This window comes from Carassius auratus, chromosome 21 (assembly GCF_003368295.1).
Source record: "Carassius auratus strain Wakin chromosome 21, ASM336829v1, whole genome shotgun sequence".
Lineage (NCBI taxonomy): Eukaryota > Metazoa > Chordata > Actinopteri > Cypriniformes > Cyprinidae > Carassius > Carassius auratus.
Window position 1 is genome coordinate 24,280,938 of NC_039263.1, and position 26,788 is coordinate 24,307,725.

A 26,788-nucleotide genomic window follows, 5' to 3' on the forward strand; every position below is an offset into this window, starting at 1 on the left:
AAATTAATGAATGCATTAAATAAATACTGGTGGATGTTGTGGTCAACATAAACAAAAACTAAAAACTGAAAAACACAAATATATAAATATATTTTTATATATTATATTCTATTTTAAATAATAATATATTAATAAATACATTCATAATTATTATTATTCATATAACAAATATTCATCATAATTAATTAACAATAATTCTGGTCAACACCACAGCGCAAATTACACAGATTCAATTTTAAGTGTGTCCTGCTGGGTGGTCAAGATTAAAGAAAAAATAGATTTAAGCAAATACACAAACACAATAAATCAATAAATACATCCATCCAAATTCTGATAGACAGTGCAGCACAACTCACATGCAATTAGAGCGTTTTGGTTGGTTAAATCAAAATGAATAAAATTAAGCAAATAAATGAATAAATACACAAAATAAATAAATAAAACAATGAATTCATTAATTCAGTTATAAAATAAATAAATAATAATAATTTGAGAATGGATTATGTCCACACCACAACTATAACGATAACAATAAAGAGGAATGATACCACAGGAATGATTTTTACTGATGATTGACATGATACACTAACAGCCAATCAGAATCCATCAGGCTTCAAGAGCTTGAACAATTAAAGAGGCAGACGACGCTTATAATAAACAACATCTGTGTGGACATTAATATCTAGTTATCTTCATAGCTGTAGTTTGTGGTGTGAATGGGCCTTAACCCTAAATATGAGCAATAGTAATAGTGAGGATTAATTTAAACACCACTAATAATAACCGCAGTCACACACAGTGTGTTAATGTGTGTGTAATGATTTACAGCAGATGTGAGTCAATATGTAAACTCCCAGATCTCCGTGTTTGCAGCAGGCTGATGGGATGAGTCCAGTCATCCTAATGACCGACACTGGATTATGGGCTTTACTGTGTGTACATTACATGTGTATGCATACTGACGTGTGCATTCAGAGCGCGCCGCGTCACGTGTGAGTGTGTTTGTGTACATTATGAGAAAAAATGCTGTGCACCACTGATTGCAATAGTCTGACCCTTTACTCTTTTCAAGAAAAAAACTATATTCGGATTCTAGAATTAAAACATTTCACAAACAAATTGTGAAGCACTTCATCTAAATTAGTTGCAAACTAGTTTCAAAAGCATCACAGAAAGCGAAATCCCAAACAATCAAAATGTGTGATGTATAATTTACAGGATTTTGGACCAATGACAAAATAATATGTCAATATGAAACAGTATGAACATTATGAAACGTTTGCATGTTATGCTGCTTCTTTCAGTGTCAGCATTGTAGAATATTTATAGTAAACTAATAACATGCAAAAAGATATCTGAAATAAAAAGTTTAAATGGACGTACTAAAATGACTAAAACTAAGCTAATAATAAATAATTAATTAATAATAGCTTACAATAATAAATTAAGTAAAATAAAATAATATACAAAATATTTCTTTTATCAAATACAAATATTAAAATATTTAATATTTTATCAATTAAATATTCAATATAAAAACTAATAATTTCAGGTAATTGTCAAGGCAACATTTCCAAATTTCATTTAATTTAACTAAGTAATAAAATGACTAAAATTATAATAAAAAAAATGCATTATACATAAATAAAATACTAACAAACTAAAAATAATAACTATAAATTAACAAAAACTATATAATCAAAAATTACTAAAACTTTCATTCAAAAACTATAATATAGCATATAAATAATTCTAAAATAACACTGTTATAGAGAAACAAGGTCATATTTTATATCTTCAACAGAGAATAAACAAGCACGGAGAATCCTGTAGCGCACATAATCTATAACATCAGCAGACACTTCAAAGACGAACATCTTCACTAGTGACCGTGAACAAACGTAATTCTGTGCTCTTTTAAACCCTCAGACAGACAGGAATCTCCCCTCTCAGAGGACGGGCTTCACGTTTGACTGACAGCTTAAGAGCGAGGCGTCCAGGTTAAGGTCATGTTTGACTCTGGTGTTCTGGTTTTACTAGGGGTTAATTTTAGGGGAGACACACACTGAGTGTGCTGAATGACAGATCGAAAATAAGACGTTGAGGTGCTGACCGTCACATTCTTCAGGCTTTACGCAGGTTAACCCTTGACGTCGCTCTGAGGGAACATGTTTTACACAGATGCTTCACGTATCTATTCCAGCAGTGCCAGAAATACAGAAACAACATATATACTGTAGACTATCACTGAAAAGTCTGAAATGCTTTGAAAAAGTCTTGTCTGCTCACCAAAGCTGCATTTATTTGATTAAAGACACTGTAAAGATTTTGAAATATTATTACAATTGAAAATAACTTGTTTTATTTGAATATATTTTAAAAGTAGTTTATTCCTGTGATCAAATCATCAACATGATCCCTCAGAAATCATTCTAATATGCTCATCTGCTGCTCAAGAAACATTTCTGATCATTATCCGTGTTGAAAACAGTTAATCTCCTTCATATTTCTGTGGAAGCCATGATGCATTTGATTTTTCAGGATTATCAGATGAATAGAAAGTTCAAAAGAACTGATTTTTTTTATAGAAATATTTTGTAACGTTATACATTGTAAATGTTACTTTGGATCAATTTAATGCATGCTTGCTGAATAAAAGCCCTTTCTTTAAAAATATATCTACATTTACAATAAATGTAATTTTAATTTAAAATTTTTATTTTATAATTAAAAAAATTATTTATATTATAAACAATGTTATAACACTAATATACTGTATATACATAGAGAGCAGATGATGATGTCCTTGAATGTGTTTTTGAGAAAATCAAAGCACTTCTATTATTTTAAAATTAGACATCTGCTAACAGAGTCCATCAATATCTCAACTAGATGTAGAAATTAACCTTTGACTTTGAAAAAGATTAAACAAAAGTTGGAAACAAATAGTGTTTCAATAGTGTTTCATCTAACATCAGAATGCATTATGTTTCAAATTTGTACTTATCTTAGTGCTTATATGAATAGTGCTCATTCAATAATTTAAATGCATGTTGTGCACTGTGTTGTGTGTGTGTGTGTGTGTGTGTGTGAGTGTGTGTGTGTGTGTGTACCTCTCACTGAAATACACTTATAAGCAGCTCGAGAGCCAGATTGAATGTTGTCCACACCCAACCCTTCCCTTCCCTCCTTCACACACACCACAATACAACAAAAAGCTCTGAGAAAACCTCTTACATAACATTAACATCAAGTGTTTGCTTTACACAAGATAAACCCTGACTGACAGGTCTGTCATCAACGGGAATCTTCACACTCCACGCCTGCATCATGGTCAACTTAAAGATCTCGCTCACAATACACCATACTTAAATTAACACAAATAGAAATAAGACTGAGGAACAGAAGAACAACGCATACGATATCTCATATTTCTGATCATAAATTCAAACTACATCCTTCTAAAATGTTCAAGGAGACAAATAACACACGTGAAACTCGTCATGTGAGAATGACGGCATAATGAATAGAATAAAAAAAGCCAATTTTCTCCATCACAGAACACTAGTTCTTCACCATGTACAGTATGTAAAACAGATAATCTATAGAATATTCTAGAAGCAATTACCCCCATGTCTGTATTTTTAAGTAATGTCTAGAAGTTGTTGAACAATACATTGCCAAGACTGAATATCAGCTGATATTTGGCGTTTTTTTTTTTAATTTCTGCATTGAACCGTTAAGTGTCAAACCTTTATTTGACAGCATTGGGACTTTTATTTTGACACCAACAAACTCTAAAAATAAAACCAATTTTTAATTATCGACATTGGACGATATGTTTTTCTGTTTGACCTTTATTTTGACAAAAGTGGGACTTTTATTTTGACACAGCTACAAATTCTCAGAATAAAGTTGTATATCGCTCATTCAAACTAAAAGATTTCATTTACAAAAGACAGTAGTCCATTTAAATAGGCTCAAACGAACAAATTGAAAACACATCCTTCTAAAATGATCAAGAGGAGGAATAACTTGGGCTTTGAAAGTTATGACTGAACAGACTGTATTTCTGAGTTTTGACAAATTAAATAAGGCATTTACAGTACACTGATTAAAGTCCATAGTACATCAAATTCTCAATCATACAGCACACTAGTTCTCCTGCATGTTCATCTACAGAATATTCTAGAACCATCAACATCTATTGGTAATATCCAGTAGTTGCCGACATATATATCATAAACACAGATAAATCACCCGATATTTGCCATGTTTTAAAATATTGGCATTGAATGATACGTTCCATTTCCCTGTTAAATATCTAACATTTAAGATTGAAGTAACATCAACCTCCATTTCTGTATTTTTTTGGTAATATGTAGTAGTGGTAAACCGATATATCACCAAGACCTTATAAATGGACCGATATTTGGCAATTTTTTTTTAATCAGTAATGGACTATACATTTTTCTTTGAATTCATTAAATTAAGTGTTAGATTTTATACATGTATGTCTAATAGTGGTGAACCGATATATTGCCAAAACCGATAAATCGGACAATATTTGGCCTTTTTAATAATCAGTTTTGTACGACAAGTTTAATATATATATCATCTTGGCCATCAAAATATCCATAATTTTTACACAAAATGTTTAGCACACCTTTTATTCGACCAGAACTTCTCCAACCACTGCAGCTGAACGCGGTTAATGACCTTCATTAAAATCCCTCAGACCCGTCACCTTAATGCCTTTGGATTTAGATTTCCGTCCTGGACTTACTGTACGGAGATAGTTTGCAGATTAATGATGACTCAACTGACGAGAGGCAGAAGAGGATGAGAAAGTACTGTACAGAGGATTTATGTTGTGCAAGTAGAATAAAGCAAACAGGACCTCAAGGTCACAGATCCAGTCAGAAGGTGGTTAGTTTGAATCCCAAGAGCGGTTCGGATCCCATAAGTAGTTCAGAAGTCCAGTTTTCGTGAGCAAAGCTTGTAAGTGGAAGAACAAGAGTAAGGGGACAGGATTCGGGAACTGGACCCATTTTGAGACACTGCCCTGGACACTTGCCTCTTCCCCTCGGCTGAAAGCAGCACCATCAGCTGGTCCTGGGGCGGATCGAATCGACTATGGGTACCACAGGGAGACGACACATGAACAATGTGGATGCGAGGGTGGAAACAAGCAGGGATGGAAAACAAGAAGATACGAGAGAACTAAATAGAGCAGGAAGAACAAGAAAAAAAGGAGGAGATGGAACGGATTCAACTAACACAAAAATGCAGGAGTGAATGATTGGGACGATTATTAAAAAAAATCTACTGAGAGCTAATTTATTAAAAAAGATCTACTGAAATCTATTGGAGCTAAAACAAAATAAATTAATAATAATACATAGTTAAGGGTATCTACATAATGCTACAAAACAAAATAAATGCTGCAAAATAAAAACAAAACAAAAATGCTAATAAATAAAATAATAGAAAAAGGTTGTAAAAGTTTACAGGAGCTACAGGATTTAAGGGTGAGTACTAAATACATTACGCTGCAAAAACCAATGAAACATCGCAGTAAATAAGAAACGACAGGATGGTTGTGGAGAGGAAAGGTGGGAAAATGCAGGAATATATGATTAGGACTATTATGAAACCTACTAGGGACAAAATAAAAGAACCTTCTTTAAAAAATAAATAAATAAATAAATACAATTTAAAAATGGAGCCACAGAGTTTAAGGGCATCTAAGTAAAGCTGTGAAAACCAAAGATATGTTGCAAAAAATATGAAAAGACATGATGGTTTCGGTGATGAAAGTTTCTTCAAAATATGAAACAATAATGAAACACTTTCTGTGAGCAGCATGTGCTATGCCAAGGATCCTCAAAGAAAAACTCTTGATGCTTTTTGTGCCCATATCGTCCCTCTCTCTTCAACTGTGAAGGTCCTCATCTCTCCTCATCCAGAGGATGAACGGTGTGGGTTTATTTCAGTCCATCAGAACGTAGATTTGAGTCATCAGCTGTGAATTCACCTGATATTGAGCTTCTTTAAAGGCTCTGAACTACTGAAGCATGCCAAAAAAGCCTACACAGTCCCGAGAAGCAAAAAGTTTGTGGTTAGTTTGATTTATAATATATAACGGTTTTGAAAGAAGTGTCTTGTTCACAAAGGCTGCATTTATTTAAATCAAAATTACTGTGAAAACAGTCAAAATGTGAATTATTATTACAATATAAAATAACTGTTTCCTATGTAAACATATTACTCCAGACTTCAGTGTCACGTGATCTTCAGAATCTGATCAGTAAAGGCTTTCCTGTCAGCGAGCAGTTCATAAGTGACTGCCAAGATGTTTCGATTTAGATTGTGCAAACTAATCTACAGAGAGAGACTGAGAGAAGCGATGCCAACAAACAACACGACCGCAGAGTCCTCTCTGGCAGGAGCAAAGCATTGTGGGTGGCCAACAGCAGCAATAACAGGCTGAGAAGCCTTCTGTTGGAGGAGTGGGAGAGAGAGAGAGAGATGTGGGAAGAGAATAGTATGTAGTGATGCACACACACACACACACACACACACACACACACACAGATAAATGATTCCCTAGATTGTTTTTTCTCTTACATCCAACTTTTGCAGTCAAAGCAGACATATTCTCATATTCTGTGGTCTGAAAGCCAAGTAAGATGTTAAAAATGACACAGTATGCTATTTGTGCTGTTTGCTAGTGCAAAACTCACAAACACAATGCTGGATGCTGTGGGTGTTGCTATGCAATTGCTAAGGCATTCTGAGAGGTATTATTGCATTGCTATATGGTTGCTAGGGTGTTTAGAGTGGTTGCTAAGCTACTTATCAATGGGGTACAACAAATATATTCAAATTTAAGATCAATAATCATCATAAAATGTACTTTTTAACCTTATCTTACAGTAAATAACTAAAATTTTTTGAAAAACAATAATTGATAGGCTACTATTTTTACATTACTTTCACCAGATTTGTATATTAATATTTATTCATTTTAATATTTATACACACTATTAGGAACAGCATACTAATACTGTGTTTGACCATCTTTCCCATTCAGAACTGCCTTAATTCTACAGAGATCGAGACATCCTCGAATCCGGCGGCATCACAAAGCACACATGAGAAGCGTCCAGTGAAGTCACACACAAGGACATCAGAGCCTTTCTTCACATCAACAAAACCCTGAATAACACAAAGATGTTGCTTTCTTTCTCAATCCTTTTCTTTCGCACAAGTTTAGACCAAAATATTAGATTTTTTGCTGTTTCTTAGCAACTGCAAATTACAACAACTTCTCCGATGAGGTCGAAGTCAAAACGTAAAAGAAAAAGAGTGGAAGTGCTTTAATGGATTAAAAGAGAAGATCCTGAGTAAAGAACATGCAGAGACAGAGTATTACGTTTTACACACCGCATTAACCGTCTGACACGTGTGGAAAGTGTGAGCTGCTGTTTTCTCTGCTTTACGAGTCTAACGTCAGCGTTCTGTGTGCAATGTTTGCGCTAAACAACTAGAGGAGAGTTACAGTAACAGTAACACAGACTCACCGGCGGTCATTCCTGCGGCGACGAAACAGTTTTTTTGTGTGTGCGATCTCAGCTTCATTAGGCAGAGGAGGAAAACCTGCGGAAAGAAAGAGAAAATATCACGAGAAACGCCAAAACAAAAAGTCTGGACAGTTTGTATACAAGCGTGAACCTCATAAAAGTACCAGGAAATAAATATAACATTTTGCAGAAATTATGCAATGTTTAAAACATTTGTTAGTGTATTATTTCAAGATGTTTACTATTTTATTTTCATGATAATTATGCAGATGGATTTTTTCAATGGTGATTTCCATTAATGTTTTATATAAATAAATAAAAAAATTTAATACAAATGTTGTGCAGCAACAACAAAAAATGTATTTTATAAAACTAGATTTTGTTTCTGGAAGTATGCATGCATCTTTTTTGTATTTGTAAAAAAGTAACTGTTTTGTATTAATATTTTTCATTACAGAATATTTTTGAAACTTTTTTTCATGATAATGATTGCGCACTTCCTCAGATACTCTCATTACTGTAATGTTTTGTTTTAATTCTCATTATTTTCAATGGTGATTTGCATAACAGTATATAATTCAATAAAAAAAATGCATAAAAAAACTTCTACAACAAAAATTTAATTTTGGAAAACAAATACAACCAGGATTTAATATTTAAAAAATATACAGTATACACACACGCTTAAAAAAAATGTGTCTGTATGATTTTAATATTAATTAATAATATTCTTCATATCTTTTTGTATCAATTATTATATTAATATAATTACATTTTAATGTAAGCTATTATACAAATGTTAATATAATTTACAGAAAGTATATATTAATATATATTAAAATGCATATACACTGAAGAAAATGATAAACACAACACTTTTGTTTTGCCCCCATTTTTCAAGAGCTGAAAAAGATCTAAGACTTTTTCTCTGTACACAAAAGGTTTATTATTCTCAAATATTGTTCACAAATCTGTCTAAATCCATGTTAGTGAGCACTTCTCCTTTTGTAGAGATAATCATTCACCTCACAGGTGTGACATATCAAGATCTGATTAGACAGCATGATTATTTAGACAGATTTGTCAACAATAACTGAGAGAAAAATTCTTAGATCTTTGAGTTAATTTTCATTATGCATGCATTTTTGTTGTATTTGTAGCGTTGTATCACTATTTTGCATTACAGAAATTTGATCACTGGACATTTTTGATAATATTGTCAAACTTACTTAACAATTAAGCAATGATTACAAATTCAATCAAATGCAGATGGTTCAAATCAAATCCCAACTGTCATCATTCATTATACTGTTTCACGTGAAAGTACATCATGAAGATGTGAATGTATCTGTGTGTGTTTGTGCATGTGTTTCAAACACGCCACAAACTACAGATAAAACTTTTCAGTCTCTCTTGGATACTACAGGAGGTTAAAACGCCAAGGTTTATCGACAGGATCTGGGAAACAAGTACTGGTGCATGATGGGTAATAAAACCCTAAACTCTGACACCCTTCCATTTCACAGCATAATGGAACATTCTTGAGCTCTGAGCTGCGGTGGCAGCATCTACACACACACACACACACACACACACGGTCCTCAGGGTTTCTCTTTCTAACCCTACTGAGGCTCTGAAGCCAAAACCACTGTATGCTGATTGGCTGTCTCTGATTGGACACAGATGTGGCGGGAGATTAGTGTAATTGGCTGCTTTTCCTCGCCGGCGTGGTAATGAGGGCTTCTAAAGCTTAACCCCGCCCCCCACACAGACAGCCTGCCAGAGCCGGACACTGAGAGTCGCCAGCCATCACATTTATTACAAGAAATGACAAAAACAACCGAAACTTAAGAAAACACAACCGCAGGATGTATTCATGATGATAAAACACCACGTCAAACATCTGGCAGGGATACACACACTCGACTGGCTCAGACTAAAGTGAGAAATAAAAAAGAAAACGGAGATGTTAGAAAACTGTATGAGACTCCGTGTCTTCTGCAGAAACAAGCAGTGAATGTCTGAAGAATGTTCTGCTCTCTGTTTTTCTCTTTTACATTATTACATTATTAGGGGAAAAGGACATTGCATAAAAACAACTTGACATTTCTAAATTCTCCTGCATTCGAAAAACGTCACAATAGCCAGAAATAATGCACATTTTTCCAGAAACTCTCTTTAAAACTTTCAAACTGACAAAATTACAGACAACAGATAGAAAAACACTTTGGAAACTTTGCACAAAATATTATTATTAATATATATTATAATATACTCATTCATATTAAGTGATATTTTAATAATTTACTCATTCAAATGCATTAATATATATTTGCAATACAGTATTGTGATGATTACAATCCAATCAAATACAGATGGCCAAAATTAAGTCCTTACATTATTCCTGCAATTGTTTCTCGTGCCAAAACCCCTGCATTCAGAGGACAACTAGATAAGGGTCACATGTCCGTATGCATACACAGATGCCAAAAAGTCTCATCTTATAATCAATTTGCTGTTTACATGCAAGAAAAGGATGTGATGTGTGCCAGATGTCTGTGGAAAACTAAAATGCATCCATCTGATGGTGTGAAAGCAGCCATAAAGACAACGGAAAGACTTGTGAAGATAAAACTGTAATTTTGGGTTTGGTCCCATCAGAATCCATCAAGTCTACGAGTTTCTAAACTTCATGAGGAACTTCCTTGTGAGAGAGGCACGGCCTCAAGTGTCCATTCATCTTCTGTGTGTGTGTGTGTGTGTGTGTGGAGCTACTGTTGCAATCCTGCAGGATGTCACAAGTTGGACGTCTCCGCTTTAATGTTCTCCAGATGATAATCGCAACCACACCAAACACATTCAGACTTCAAAGCGCCTAAATATGTCAATATTTGCACAAGCGTGAAACTGAGGAAAGCGAGGCACCAGTTTTCGTTTGCCATGATTAAAGTCCTCAATTCTGATTGCTGTGCAAAAAAAGTAAACTATTACAAGGAAATCAGGTTTTTTTTTGGAGACGTAAGGAATGTGATGAATAATCTGCAGGGAGGAGACCCACGGTTTATTTGAAATAAGGGCTGATTGTTTTTATTAAAAGTGAAACAATGCGAGTAAGCGTGTATGTCCTGTGCGGATCAAAGTCAGTGACACATAGATACACATCTGCACTCGGCTCGTCCCCGCTGAGCATGACCTTTGACCCCGGGCTGTAGGACTGTTGCATGCGTGACTGCGGAGGGCCGGAAGGCGGGGGAGTCGCCCGCGGCAGGAAACTTATGCATACCGCCACATTCCAGAGGTCAAAGGTCACAACAGAATCCATGTTCACAGAGTGGGGAATGATGACTCCTCCCACTCAGACCTGATTGGTCTGCACAGAGATACAGGGGTGAGGTAATGATGAAGTAACGGTGAGAAGTCCAGGACTAGGTTATGGGGTCAAGCAAATGTCTCTCCACATATCAGATAAAAACCCACATCCAGGATTTCACATCGACTATATAACAACATCTTTCTATGGTGTGTGATATAAAATAAAATAAAAAAACATTTAATATTTTAAATGGGGAATTACAGGTATAACAGAGAGCATTTGTAGAAATTGTACAAAGATTGAGTATGATTATGTAAAGCAAACATGATAGACAAGCTACAATAATGCACATCATAACACAATTTAATTGCATTTTGTAACTATAGTTAGACAAGGTGTATAATGTATAATATGATTTATGATGTAATGCTAAATCATACTTACTAAAATCATATAAAAATACTCAAAAATATAACATCTAATAAAAACTTTAATAAAGAAATAACATTAATAACAACATTTGTATTTAAACAATAAATTGAGAATAATTTTTTTTATAAATATTGAAATAATTTAACATTTTCCTCTCTCTCTCTCTCTCTCTATATATATTTATATTTATATATATATATATATATCACATTGAAAATCAAAGGTTTTTTTGCATAATATGTGTGTGTCCTTTGTATATGTATTATCTATATATTTATTTATATGTCCATAGTTTTTATTCACATAATTTATATTATAAATGTGTATTTTGATACAAAGTAATTATATATTTATAGCCAAATTTGTTGGATTGCTAAAAAGGGTTTTAAAAAGACAAAAAATAAAGACATGTTTATTTTGCCCAGGGGTACTGTTTTTAAATGTGATGTGAGAAAAAAGACACGTAAAAGGTGTGTTTTACTTGACTTTCTGCATTTTCCCATCCAACGCCACGTCGTTTAATTAACAAATGGTCTATGGCGCAATGTTTTTTCTTTGTACATTCAAGAGCGTACATTCTGCTTATTAAACATAGGGACGCACAGCAGCACACAAACATGTCAAATAAAAAACATTTAAAGGATATATATATATATATATATATATATATATATATATATATATATATATATATATATATATATATATATATATATATATATATATATATATATATATATATATATATATATATATATGCCTGCATGTCATAATGGATAGTCATCACATGTATCATAATATATTTGCTTGCACACGAGCAGCTCCATTTCATCTCTGAGACACGTTCTGTTCTAGCACTTGCCAAATTCGTGTCGTGCGTATCTGCGTAATAGCAAATCCGTCATGGCACGAGTGCAACTGGCTCTTAAAGGGAATGGAAGATGAGTCTCTGATTGGTTTATTGCACGTTACGCCCAAAAAACACCCATTACTCATTAAGAGAATAGCGACAACCTGTTTAGACCATGCATCCGGGCAAAAAGTGGATTTGGACATGCCCTGAGTGCACCTGTGCCGTGCCCTTTACACTTTGCGTTTAGATCGTTAAAATAGGGCCCTCTATCTTCTATCCAGGGGAAGTTGTTTAAGGGTGCAAGAGAGTTTAGATTTGTCAAGGAGGTAGGATTACACTTGACATCAGTCCTGAAATCATCACAACCATCACCGCTAACAAGATCTACCCACAGAATCTGAGCTCAACATTCACTCGGGCCAATAAAACCACCCGAAACAACATCAACTTTCCCTGCACTAGATGATATTAGAGAATTATGGGATTCAGACGCCGTGGATCATGAAAGCGGGCATTAACCTGAAGTGAGCGAGGACGTCTCCCGTCACAGGACACTGACGAACCGTGACAGAGAGACTGATTTAAACAGTACGAGCAGAACTCATTTCAGAAAGATTAGCCAGAGAGACTACAGGTCTTCAGTTAGACACTCCATCAGCTTTAAAACCCAGACATCTGGAAAGAATTCAAACCGCTGATTTCAGATCATTTCTAGAAAAGTGGGTTTCTTAAGCCCACTTAGTATTTAATTATATTATATAATTAATATATAGCAATAATTTATCTCTCTCTCTCTCTCTCTCTCTATACATATATATATATATATATATGTATAAATGATTAAAGAATTTAAATTAAGGTTTAACTTTATATTAAGGTTTAATGTAATCATTTAAAAATAAGATAAAAACATGTATAATATATAAATGTCTTTTTTTTCTCAACATAATTGTTTGTGTATGTCTGTTTATATATAAATTATATTTATCATGGAAATAAGCTGGAAACATCTATAAATAATTCAAAAGGCTGCTTCCCAACAATTCCTTGAAAAAAGTGTTTTACATATTTAATCATGTTTCTGTGTTTAGCTGAAGTATCCAGATGATTTCTGAAGGTTGGATGAACAACTCTGATTTGGTAAAACGGAAACAAATTTCATGCTTTTATTTTGCTTTTCAGACAACATGCAATGCGGATACACCAAAAAAAAAAAAAAACAACAAAGAAAAAAAATCAGATATTTTCAGGCTGTTTGAACAAAGCCAGAGCGTCCCGTGTGAGATCTGTGCTTCTAAACTTAGCGTCCACCGGACAGAGAAAGCTCTTTGTTAGCCTGACTATTGCAGGATGACTGAAGCCGTCACCTCTGGTATTAACGTGACCCTTTTCCTGTTCATGAGTCTGTGTCACGACATTCCGGATGATGAGGCGGAATTCCAAGAGGGAAAGTGACACAGGAATTCCTGCGCTGCTAGCGGGTGGAATGAGGAAGACAATGAACCATCAGTCAAAGAGCCAACACTTGGCATGCGACCATGAGACTGGACGCCTTCCAATCGAAGCAACTGCACACACACACACACACACACACACACACACTAAAGATTTCCAAAGAGAAATAGGGACTGAGAATCAGGGTTCCCACACCTTTAGACCAATGAATTTCCATGACTTTTTTTCAGCCGTTCAACTTAAACTAATAAGATATAATAAGATATAGTTTTTGTTAATTGAAATATAGATGAATTCACATAAAATATAAGTACCAGATAAAAACCCTAAACGTAGTATATTTCCGTTAGTAGCAAAGACAATTAATAATAAATACTATAATAGTACAGGTATATAAATACTAACACAGTTACTGGATAAGCATCGGGAAGAATCATTTTATAGTTGTTACACTCACAAACTGCAATTTCTAGTTTTGCGATGAGCATGACTAGGAAAATGATTAAAGGGGTCATATGACAATGCAAAAAATAACATTATTTTGCGTAGTTTGTGTGTTTAAGGGGTTCAAAAACATACTCTACATTATTTCCGCATCCCGTACATTATTGTTGCTCCTCTGTGCCCCGCTTTTCTGAAACACATCGAAGTTTACAAAGCTAAAAAAAAAGGTGTGGTCTGATTGGTCAGCTATCCAGTGGTTTTGATTGGCCGAATACCTCAAGCGTTTAACGGAAATGTTATGCCCCTTACAATATTTGGAAACACACAGCATCTCCACAACATTGCGGTGTTGTCAACAATACTACAGCGAGAATAAATGATACCCCTTCTTTATTTGCGTAAATATTTGGGAGGTGTTATGCAAATCTTCCAACACAGTAGGGCTGAACGATATTGGGAAAAAATGACATTACGATATTTTATTTTTCTGCGATATATATTGTGATATTTTTTCTTACAAACAAAAATGGGGTGAGCACACTTACATTCTCATTTTAAATGATTTAAACATCAACACCATCGTGTCAATTGATTAATATGCGCGAGGGAGAGAGAGCAAGACAGCGCTCGTGTTGTTTGAAGACGGCTCTCTCTGTCTCTCTCGCGCGCGCTCTCTCTGCCTCTCTCTCTCTCTGCCCTGTTAAACTTGCATGTGGTTTTCAGTCCTGTCAATGATAAACTTTCACTCTATGATGGTTAAGCTGTGCAATTAATCCGCGAATCACATTCTTCAAGGGCCGGGGAGCAGCTGGCCCGTATAGTTAATGAATAACGGATCAACTACGACAGCCTACATCGCACATCCTGCGATGTGACTATCGTGGATTCGTACATTGCGATATCGATGCTTTAACGGCACATCGTGCAGCCCTACAACACAGTGATGTAGACATGTGGGGGCGTGTTTAAATGAAATGTTTTAGGAGGCCGTGGACTAGTCTTAACTATTATAAAAAATATCTCTTTGGGTTTGAGACTTCGTCTTTTCAACGTCACGGATCTTATAAATCCATGAACAGCTTGTAACACTCCAAAGAGAAAGAAAAACTTGAAATCGCATCATATGACCCCTTCAATCCCCATGACTATCACAGGCCTGGGAAACAGAGTTTTAACATTCCCTGATGTTTCCAGGTTCTGGACACCTGGAGAAAAATGATTGACCACTGAAACAAAGGCTCCTGCAGAATCCAAGGCTATTCTTGTGTAATTTCAGTCTGGATTCTTTAGCTCCTGAGATGAAGACTGTCTCTCGGTGTATGAAGTGTGTTCAGCAGTGACCCGTGTGTTGTTTACAGCAGCCTGAGCTTTACGTTCCTTTGGACACGTCTGCAGAGAGTGTGTTGGTCTGGTTGCCGGGTGACGCGGGATCGAGTCTGAGCGTTTATGATGGGATAGACATCATGGCTCTCTCAGGCCCAATTAGGTAAAGAGTCAGCGCATGATCTCACACTCAAACACACTCCTCAACTAGCAAACAAAACTACATCACTGCATTTTCAGATTCCCGGATCATAGCAATTCTACACAGATTTCGGTAACACTTTATAATAACAACATGCTATTAATCATTAGTTAAGCATTAGCAAACAGTTAATTCATCATTTATAGATCATTAATAGACATTTATAAGCAGTTTATAAATACAGATATAAATGATTTATACCTGATTCAAAGGTATATCTATTATGTATTTAATAATTGTTTTAATTAATGATCAATTTATCATTTCTAAATTAAGTATAGCATTATTTACACACCAGTTATTAAGGAGTTGTCAGTGGTTCATAAGATCACTTAGAAATTGTAAGTAAATGATTAATAAACTATTTAAATGTGCATTCATACATCTTTTTATTCAGACATATAGTAGTTACTTATAGTGTTAATAAATGGTTTATTAACATGTATTTCTACTGTAATTCAGGGTTAATTCAGGTAGTTGTTAGTTAACTATTTTTGTGAGCTCATCTAAATTGAGGACTATTTATGCCTTGTAAAGCTTTTACAAATGAGATTTAAAGGCTGTTAATATTTCTATGTTCTGTATCACTGTGTGGTGTTTGTTTCCGTCTTTGTTTAGAAGATAACTGAGCCTTTAAATATCCTTTATAAATGCTTTACAAGGCATAACTAGTCCTCACTTTAGATGAGCTCACATAAATGGTTAACTGAACACTACTAAATGCTTTATAACTACCTGAATTTACTACATTTCTTGTGATCTTATGAATCACTGGCAACTCCTAAATAACTGGTTTGTAAATAATGCTATACTTCATTGAGAAATGATAAATTGATCATGAATAAAGTATGAAATTACACATTATAGATATGCTTTTAAATCAAGAATAAAGCATTTATATCTGTATTTATAAACTGATTATTACTGTCTATTAATGCTTTATAAATTATGAATTACCTGTTTACTAATGCTTAATTAATGATTAATAGTGTGCAGTTATTATAAAGTGTTACCAAGATTTCTAAAACACTTCTATTATTTTGGGAGTTGCTATGCTCAGTAAATAAACAACAAGACACATGACTGAAGCACAACCTCTCACTATGAGTAGCAGTGCTAGTGATGCCCTAATAAGACACTGTATATCTCTCTCACATGCACTTTAAAATAGATGTATTTTATCTCTAAAGCGGTGGGGTTTCGTAACAAGACACGTCATACAGTCGCTTGAATCGGCCAACAAGCATCCGCCCACAAATTCCTCAACTCCCAACAGATGAATCCGCATCCAAGATTCCCTCACTGACCTCTTCATTCCCGCGTTACGACAGAGCGAGCAGGTAGGAGCTGTGTGTGACTGACAATCACAGGAAAGGGAGGGGTGTCTGACCTCCTCATTGTTGTGTGTCAGATCTGCCGGGGTCTCTCCGCTCCTGTCGGGCCGCACGTAGCTCAGGGGAGCGAGCGCTCAGTGTCTGGCCGCTGGAGGCCTTTTGTTCTGCAGTAACTAGACACGTCTACAATATCTGAGCCATCGCAGACGCACACACACACACACACACACACACACACACTATAGAGATGCATATGAATGAGTCAAAACATATGACGCAAAAAATATGAAATCAGTGTTTTCACCCAAAATACACACACACACACACACTTTTGATCTATTTAAATGAGGTCATGCTACTGATTTTTTGTTATTTTTAGATAAAAATATAATGACTATTACACAACTTCTAAAAAAGAATCAGATTTACTGCTTTATGAATAATTTTAGACCGTTATCAAAACGACACTCTACTGAAAGGCTTAATGTATAATGCATTATAAAATAATTAGTAAAGAAAGTTGTGAAGCATGATATATTTTCATAAATAATTGTTAGTTAACATGCATTACATATAAAGGTTTGTTTTTCATGTGTTTTAATGCATTATACTTCATCATACAATGCATTAAAATGTGCATTACAAGGCACAATTAATGCATTAAAATTACTTTCATAATGCATTATATATAAGGCTTTAAGTAAAGCGTTACCACTAAGTTTAGTAAGTTTAGTTAACAGGGTAAAAAAAAAACATGAACAAACGTCTACAGCATTTATTACTCATAATGTTAATCTCAGCATTAACTAACGACTTTTTAAAATCAAAAAGTATAAATACATACTTGCATACAAACACATACATTTAATCTATTTAGGTGAGTTACAGCTATTGATCTCCAGAATGATTACATCAATTATAGACATTAAAGACTATCACAAATACAAAATTTAATTAATTAATTAATTTAATTAATAATTTCAATATGTTAATGAAAAAAAGTACATCATTATCAGTTAATATGTTGACAAAGATTATAAAGATAACATTAATGAAGATAAGTAAATGCTGATTATATATATTATATATTATATATATATATATATATTAGGGGTGTAACGATACGCGTATTCGTATTGAACCGTTCGGTACGACGCTTTCGGTTCGGTACGCGGTACGCATTATGTACCGAACGGTTCGTTGGAGTAATTAATTATATTTGAAAAAAAAAAAAAAGAGAGAGAGAGAAATATAATGATATGCGTTCAACAAGGTAGCCCAATAACCCAAACAACGTAACAGGCAACGCCCCTGACACTCCCGAAGAAGAAAAAAACACCATCTTATATGTTTATGTTAGGCTACTCAGCAGGCGCTCGCTCACTCAGTACGCGCTGAAGGCTCGTTGCAAAATAGCCAATGCATTTAACAGACTAGAAATGAGAAGATCCCCCAATAACCAACAGGTCTGGTGTTTGGGTGCACTTTGGATTCCCTTTAAGCTATAATGGTGATGGCAAGAGAGTGGTGGATAAAAAAACAACGGTATGTCGCATCTGCAACATGACAGGGTACACCAGCGGGAATACAAAAAAAAAGAAAAAAAAACACCAGCGGGAATATCTGGGATATATGCGTCAGTACTATCTGGGAAAAGACGAAAAAAAGGAGAAACATGCACGCAGCAAACTATCCCTGCAGCATTTAGAAACTATAGCTTACAGGGAATCCAACCCAAACACCAGACCTGTTGGTTATTTTAGGATCTTATATTTCTGGTCTGTTAAAGGCATTCGACATTTTGCAACGAGCCTTCAGCGCGTGCTGAGTGAGCGAGCGCCTTAGGGGCCGTTCACATATCGCTCCTAAAAACGCGTGGAAAACGCTAAGCGCGTCTTTCTCCTCCTTTCCAAAGCGCTCGGGCAGAAGCGCTCATGAGGCGTCTGTCTTTGCTAAGCAACAATGACGTGCTCTCTCCATGAGACGCGGAAATTTCAGCGAAGGATAAATGGATTTGCAGCTCTAAAAATCGCTTGCAGTAGCGCTGCTACTAAATTTATTTCAAAATTGCAATCCATATACAACTATGATCAGCTGATCCTTCATCTTGGCTGAGCTCTCAACGTTGTTACGGGAAAGGATGAAGCTGATTGGTTGGTTCTTGTCACATGACCCGCGGTGCGCTTGCGGCATTCTGAAAAGTTGAGATGTTTTTTACATTTTGCTGTATCTAAAACGTATCGAACCGAACCGAACCGAACCGAACCGTGACATCAGTGTATCGTATCGAACCGAACCGTGAATTTTGTGAACCGTTACACCCCTAATATATATATATATATATATATATATACATATATATATATATATATATATATATATATATATATTAATTAAATGCATTAACTAATGCTAATTTTACTGTAAAGTGTTACCAATTTAACTTCAGGGTCAAACACACACACACACACACACCTCCAAGACGGAAACAGACAGACTGACTCTGACCTTATTGGAAACGAAACCTATTTTGTGGGAATAATGGGAAGAGTGAACGTGATGAAACACACACACACACACACACACACACACACACACGTTGTATCACTTCCTTCTGCTCTGTATTAAAGACAATAAAAGTTTACAGTGCACAGAAACATCCGCTTACACTGAATCAGACAACACACACACACACACACACACACACACACACACACACACACACAGAACAACAGCACACAATATAAACACACCAGCCAAACACTTAGATTGTGTGTGTGTGTGTGTGTGCCATAGGGCATGTGAATCTGGCAGGATATTGTGTATCAGGTGACAAACAAAACAGCTACAAAAATGTCTAACCTGACACACACACACACACACACACTTTAGTGCTCAATGAGGTCTTGGATTAGATATGTAGACTATGTGTGTGTGTGTGTGTGTGTGCAACTAAAATAAATTATTCATGCCAACAATTATTTCACACAACTCTGACTGGAGATTCTTCAGCTCAAGCTCATTATAAACACCTGTCAGTCTAGTATTCAAATGAGCTCCACTGTGATTGGCTGACCTCACAGTGTTGTCTGGAAACTTTCCAATGTGAGTATAATTAATACTCCACAATTAAATAACCACAGTTAATATCATCATAAATCTAGTTTTTTTTTGTTGTTGTTTTTTTACATGTAATGTACATGCATTATATTTTAAAATAAATTAATATTTTTATTGCATTAAATTTATCAAAAGAATTTGATGCAAAATAATTCTATTTAAAAGAAAAACTGTTCTTTAGAACTTATGATTCACCAAGGTATCCTAAAAAATGAAATGCATCACAGATTCCACAAAATCAGAAATGTTTCTCGAGCAGCAAATCATCATATTAGAGTGATTTCTGAAGATCATGTGACACTGAAGACTGGAGGAATGATGCTGAAAATACAGCTGTGCATCTTTGCAAAGAAGAAATTACTTTTCAAAATATGTTAATACTATATTTACTGTATTTGTGATCAAATAAATGCTGCCTTGGTGAGCAAAAGAGAACTTTCGAATCATTGTCTCTCCCAACACCTTATGTAATTTTTCCTCTTTTTTTTGCATTGTGAATTTTTTTCTTTTGCTTTTGGAGAGAATAGAAACAGAAATTATATATGCTATGGTTCTCCATGTACCTCTATAGATTTTTACTCAGCTATCATTTTTTTCAATGTTCTGAACCCAAAAAAAAAAGAAAAAGTGTTCATTTTAACATCCAACAATCTGCACGTTCACCTTTAAAGTGTTTAAATAAACAGACACACTTAAAATGACAGAGAACAAGGGGAAAGACAACAGATCACTTGAGTAAGAACAATGGCTGGCATCACACACAGTCCACCCTGTCTGCCATCACCGCGTCCAGACGCTGCCCACAGATGACCTTCTGACCCGCCGCTGCCACGCTAACAACATCCTGCTGGGTGGAGCCAAGAACTCACCGGTGGCCAGACACAGTAGAAAGAACAAAAAAGAAACCTATGCTACATTACAGTGGATTGGTGATGGCATTATGAAACCAGTAGATGGCGCTAACAGCGCTGTTATTTTACCATCTTTGTAGCTTTAATTATTTATTTTTTATTCTATTGTCTTCTTCATTTAATTTTACGTTTTTGAATTTTGTTGTTTGTTTTTGTCACTTTTTTCATATATATATATATATATATATATATATATATATATATATATATATATATATATATATATATATATATATATATATATATTTTTTTTTTTTTTTTTCTATTTCCATATATATATATATATATATATATATATATATATATATATATATATATATATATATATATATATATATATATATATATATATATATATATTACTTTTTTTTTTTTCTATAAATATATGTCCACAGAGTTTTTCATATTCTTTTCATTTTAGTTTGGTACATCAAGTTAGTGACTAAAATTAAAAAAAATATATATATATTGTCTTGCCAACAAGGTGAAATAAGTTCTTGTTTAATATTTAATGGTTTTAATAGTCCTATCAAACAATTAATCACGATTAATAACATCCAAAAGAAAAGTTTTTATTTATTTTTGTATATATAAATACACACACATACAGTGTACAGTATATATTGAAAATTTTGGCATGTATATGTTCATAGTACAGATAAATATATGTAATATTTAAACAGCATGCTTTTCTTAAATATATACATGTTTGTGTGTATTTATATAAACATTAAAAATATACACAGTAATTATGCATATATTATTATTATGTTAACAAAATTTTTATTTTGGATGCAGTTTAGTTGTTGGATAACACCAGTTTTTGGTTTAGTAGCTCTGGTCAACAGTGCCAGCACATCATAATTTCTTTGTTTTGAAATATCCTTTTTTCATCATTCTCTCTAGACTCCTTCTGTAGGTAAATGGACATGAATCTGAAGCTAAAGTTGCTACAGCAGTTCATAAATACATGAGCGTTAAATTCCAGGCTAATGTAATGACTACTTTGCATGTTAGTATCTAGCTAAACTCATTAGCAAAATTCACCTTAAAATTAGTAATCAATGCACATTAATAAACTGCTGTAGCAACTTCATAATCTCACATACTGTTTGTGAACAGCTGCATTCAAACACTTAATTATGCATCTCAGAACAAGAGGACTGTAGACAAACTCAATTTAGCTTGGATTAGACAGATAAACTAACTCTAACTCAGAAGGCTGGCGTAATTCATACCATTCTCGGTGTTAAGAGCACATTCCTGAGCCTGAGCCAATCCAGTAAAATCCCACACACTGTCATATCATGACTTCACCACTAGATGTCAGTGTTGGATCAGTTTAAACATGTTTCAGCATCTCTCCAGCAGAGGGCGCACTTCTAAACACTCCGATGGTACACAGCAGAACACATCTCTGCTTCAAATCTTTATTCTCCTGATCGCAGACAGACTCCAGAAAGCTGAAGGATGAGTAAAACCTTGAGATAGTTTCTTACCGGAAGGCTGGGCAGGAATTTCTCCATGTTGTCCAGGTCAATACCATCATCGTCGTCAAATTTGCCCTTTATCATCCTGTGAACAGACAGACAATACATGACTGACAATGTTCAGCCAGACAAAGAGTCTGCAGGCTCGTATAAGCGACAACAAATAAGCTGTTATGTATAATGATGGGCTTTTGAGTTTCCATACTGACTAACTAAATAAACCGGGCTGTAAAATGTAACTCTGTAAAGCCTGACATATGAAATAATAGTGATAAAATATTTTCTTTCTTTTTTTCAGACAAAAATATACATTTTATATTTTGTGCATGTGTTTTTTTTTTTTTTTTGGTGTCATATTTGATCCATTAGGCTTTTATGGCTCATATAGTATGATATAGTGTGAACGTGGAGGAAAAACCAGTTGTAAACAATTGTACAATTATATTAAAAGGCCTTTTACTTGCTAAAGGTCTAAACTATCAATCAGTTGACAGAAGGCATGGAGTAGATTGAGTGCAACAGGTTTTTCAGCAAAAGTTTGATCATTTAATTAGATGCCTTAGAAATATTTAGCAAATTTGATCCAGTCGTGCATCTCTCATTCATCCAGTAGAGGGCAGTAATGAGCCGAGGGCCACATTAACACACAGCCACACCCATCCTGAACACTCAAAACTCCCTGCACTGCAGATTTACATGCAAATAAATCCACTTTCGAGTGCATTCGAGTGAAGTGATTCAGACCGATGATCTGAGGTCAGTGTTATTGACGGTATCGTCTGTCTCACCCCTCTCGGTCGATGTGCGGCAGGTGTTTCGGTGTCCCTCTGTATGGCCTCCTGTGAAACTGTGACAAATCCAGTTTCTCCGGCTGCATGTCCCACGTAGCACCTCTGTGAACACAGAACACAGTCAACGGAAATCCTTAACTGCTGTATATTTATTTACACTTAACTAAGGTCCTCAAGTATTACACATATTTGTATATTTATACACATGCATCAAGCTCATTGTAAGCCTCCATTTCTCCCTGATCCGGGCTGTAAAACTCTGCTAATCAGCTGAAACGCTATAAAGATGCTAATTAGCTCAGGCACCTTTTCTTTTTCTTCTTAAAATACGCTGAATAGGTCAAGACAACCTCAGAGCTTGTTTTGAAAGGTAATATGATAGTGGTGTAACTCTAAATGAAAGCGTTTGCAACCTGCAAACTCGAGAAAAATATACTAAACCACAGCTTATGAAATATAGAATGTACACTGATGTTCAAAAGTTTGCACTCGGTATGTATTTTTGCTAAAGATATTAATACTTTTATTTGTCAAGGATGCATTCAATTGCTGAAAAGTGGCGTTGAAGACATTTATAATATTGCAAAAGATTTCTATTTCAAGTCAATGCTTTCTATTCATCAAAGTAGCCTAAAAGGTGTAACAGTTTCACACAAATATATGAAGTATTGTTGATAATCATAATGTTTTTCGAGCAGCAAATCATCATATTAGGATGATTTCTAAAGGAGCATGTGACACTTCAGCCTTAATCACAGCAATAAATGAAACGGTTATTTTTAAATACAGTAACATTTTACAATATTACTGCTTTTCCTGTATTTTTTTTTTTAAATCAAATGCAGCCTTGGTGAGCAGAAGAGACTTCTTTCAAAAACAAAATCTCAAACTTTTGGTCAGTTTTGATTTGATGTTAACACAGATGTTTACACACAGCTCAAATCTAATATAAGAAGAACTAGCCTCTAGTGTGTGTGTGTGTGTGTGTGTGTGTGTGTCCGAGGACTGAAGGTGACGGCCTCATTAATTAAATTTAGCCGGTGATGAGGTTTAAATTAGACTGTGAGTCAGCAGCACTGCAAAGCTCAAGCAGAACCAGAGCAGATGAAAATATGGACACACAGACACTCAACAGACTGTTTTACATGATTCACTGAACAAAGAAGTAAATGAAAATCACGAGTTTGGTTTCATTTCAATGAATCATGCAGCCCTACTATTACATGTCCTTATTTAATGGCTAGATGTATTAAAAGTATGAGTGTGAATCTCACCCATGACTGTCCAGGTTTGCAGCCCAAATGTCCGTCCCCAGAACATCGAAAGAACAGTCTCTGTTTCCATTCTACAACACACACATCGTGAAGATTTAAAAACATTGAAAAAAATGAGCCAGATGATATTAATGTATTCATATAATGTCACCTTCGCTGGGGCACTGAACTGGTTGTTTCGTCCTCTGCTGCCCGATCTAGAACCAGAACTGGGTCTAGAACCGGTGCTGCCATTACTGCTGTGCTCCCACTCATCCTGAGAGAGACGCTGGAGGTTAAACATGGATACATTTAAAAAGTGATCAGGAAACTTTCAAGATGATTATTTTCATGTTAATGTAATGATAGAACAATGTATGCAACATGGAGTAGGTCAAATGAGTTTTCAGTTCAGTCAAACGCAAAGCAGTGAGATGATCACACACACACGTTCGGTGACCTCATCGCATCACGTGACCTCAGACACAATACTGTCACTGTGTCATTCACAACGCTCTCTCACACACACACACACACACACACACACACACACACACACACACACAATACAACAGTGCATCCAACCTTCTCACATGTGCCATCTTTAATATTTCATATACACACAGTACTTGAAACCCACTCACACACGCTATAAGACAAGAGTCCCCACGGAGGAAAAAACTGACATGGGAAGGGAAATTGTAATATATTTGCTTTTGCATTCATTCACAAAATTTTTGCACTCTCACTTTCTTGAACACAAAGAATGCAAAGACATTCAGTTGGTTGCAAATGCTAAGTTTGTCAGGAAATGCTTAACTTTTGATATAAAAAATCTCTTATTTTTAACTATATAGTGCCCCTTATGACAACAAGTATGCAGTGCACTCTTGCATTGTTATGAGTACGACTGACATTTCTAAATGATGAAGCATGCAAGAAATTCTTGCATACAGTGCACTTACGGTTTGTGTTTTCAAATGTGACCCTGGAGCACAAGTCTCTGGGGTATATTTGTAGCAATAGTCAAAAATACATCGATTTTTCTTTTATGCCAAAAATCAATAGGATATTATGTATAGATCATGTTCCATGAAGATATTTTGTAAATTTCCAACCATAAATATTTCAAAAATTAATTTTTGATTAGTAATATGCATTGCTAAGAACTTCATTTGGACAACTTTAAAGGCCATTTTCTCAATATTTAGATTTTTCCAGATTCCAGATTTTCTAATAATTGTATCTCGGCCAAATATTGTCCTATCATAACAAACCAAATCTCAGATGATGTATAATTCTCAATTTTGAAAAATGTACCCTTAACATTAGCATCTAGTTACACTGACAAACATCATGCCATCTAGGAACCTGTGATGTAATACTTTCAGCTATGATTTGGGACGCTCTAACCCTAACATTGCAGTATCCAGGACAGATATTATGTGAACTGGGACCTAGCACTAGTTAGACGTTTCTGTTGTTTTCTGTGTCCATCCATTAATACGCTTGTCTGTTAAGTTTTCTGATGACAAACACATCTGTTCCTGAACACCTCGAGTCAATTTCAAACATTTCTAGAGATGGATCAGACGCACATACACACAGATGAAAACTCACTGGTTTGGACGAGCCCCTGCCCCGTGAGGACGACCAGCTCCCGTCAATCTTATCACTGCAGTCTTCTGTCCACTGAGAGACAGAGACACACCATTACTGTCACATTTGATTTATTAGTTTTTGTTCTGATTATTACTTCGAAAAACAGAATTACTGTACATCATTTTCAACATAGCTTTTGAGGTGCACCATTATGATTTTCTTTTTAAAAACTATAATTGACAGCATATACAAAGTAAAATCTATACATTTTAATGAAAAAAATAATAATTTACATAATAAAAAGTATTAAACATTACAATTCCAAAAATCTGGACAAAGGAACAGATGTTCTCTCACTTAAACAACTTTCAAAATAAAGTGCTAAAAGAGATAGAAATAAAGATTAACTGAAAAGGAGTTGCTTTACTATTTAACAAAACATATTTCATTTCCCACAGTTTCTTAAATTGTAATTTTTTCACTAGCCTTATTAAATGTGTAATTTTTGCATTATTTAAATTAGTTCAGTTAGAATAATAAGAAACTGCAGAGCTGTTAACATTCCAATGAAATCAGTTTGAAGAAACTATCTTTCCACTGCAGCAAACACAGAAGCGGCATCTGAAGCAGCATTAGATGTATTTACACAGACTGTTCAATGAAGCTGAGGTGCTATGCA

The 26,788-nt window shown here is 34.8% G+C and overlaps 1 protein-coding gene across 1 annotated transcript in view; it reads right to left on the minus strand.

Moving 5' to 3' along the window:
* The window catches only part of LOC113039054 (CBP80/20-dependent translation initiation factor-like), a 60,391-nt gene that overhangs the window by 21,106 nt on the left and 12,497 nt on the right, over positions 1-26,788 (minus strand). Inside the window, exons 3-9 of the mRNA XM_026196926.1 lie at positions 26,128-26,199; positions 24,680-24,796; positions 24,529-24,599; positions 23,252-23,356; positions 22,473-22,548; position 20,832; positions 7,587-7,662 (exon numbers count right to left, since the gene is read on the minus strand). Coding sequence (XP_026052711.1) covers positions 7,587-7,662; position 20,832; positions 22,473-22,548; positions 23,252-23,356; positions 24,529-24,599; positions 24,680-24,796; positions 26,128-26,199 — 518 coding nt within the window. The remainder of the gene's footprint in view (positions 1-7,586; positions 7,663-20,831; positions 20,833-22,472; positions 22,549-23,251; positions 23,357-24,528; positions 24,600-24,679; positions 24,797-26,127; positions 26,200-26,788) is intronic.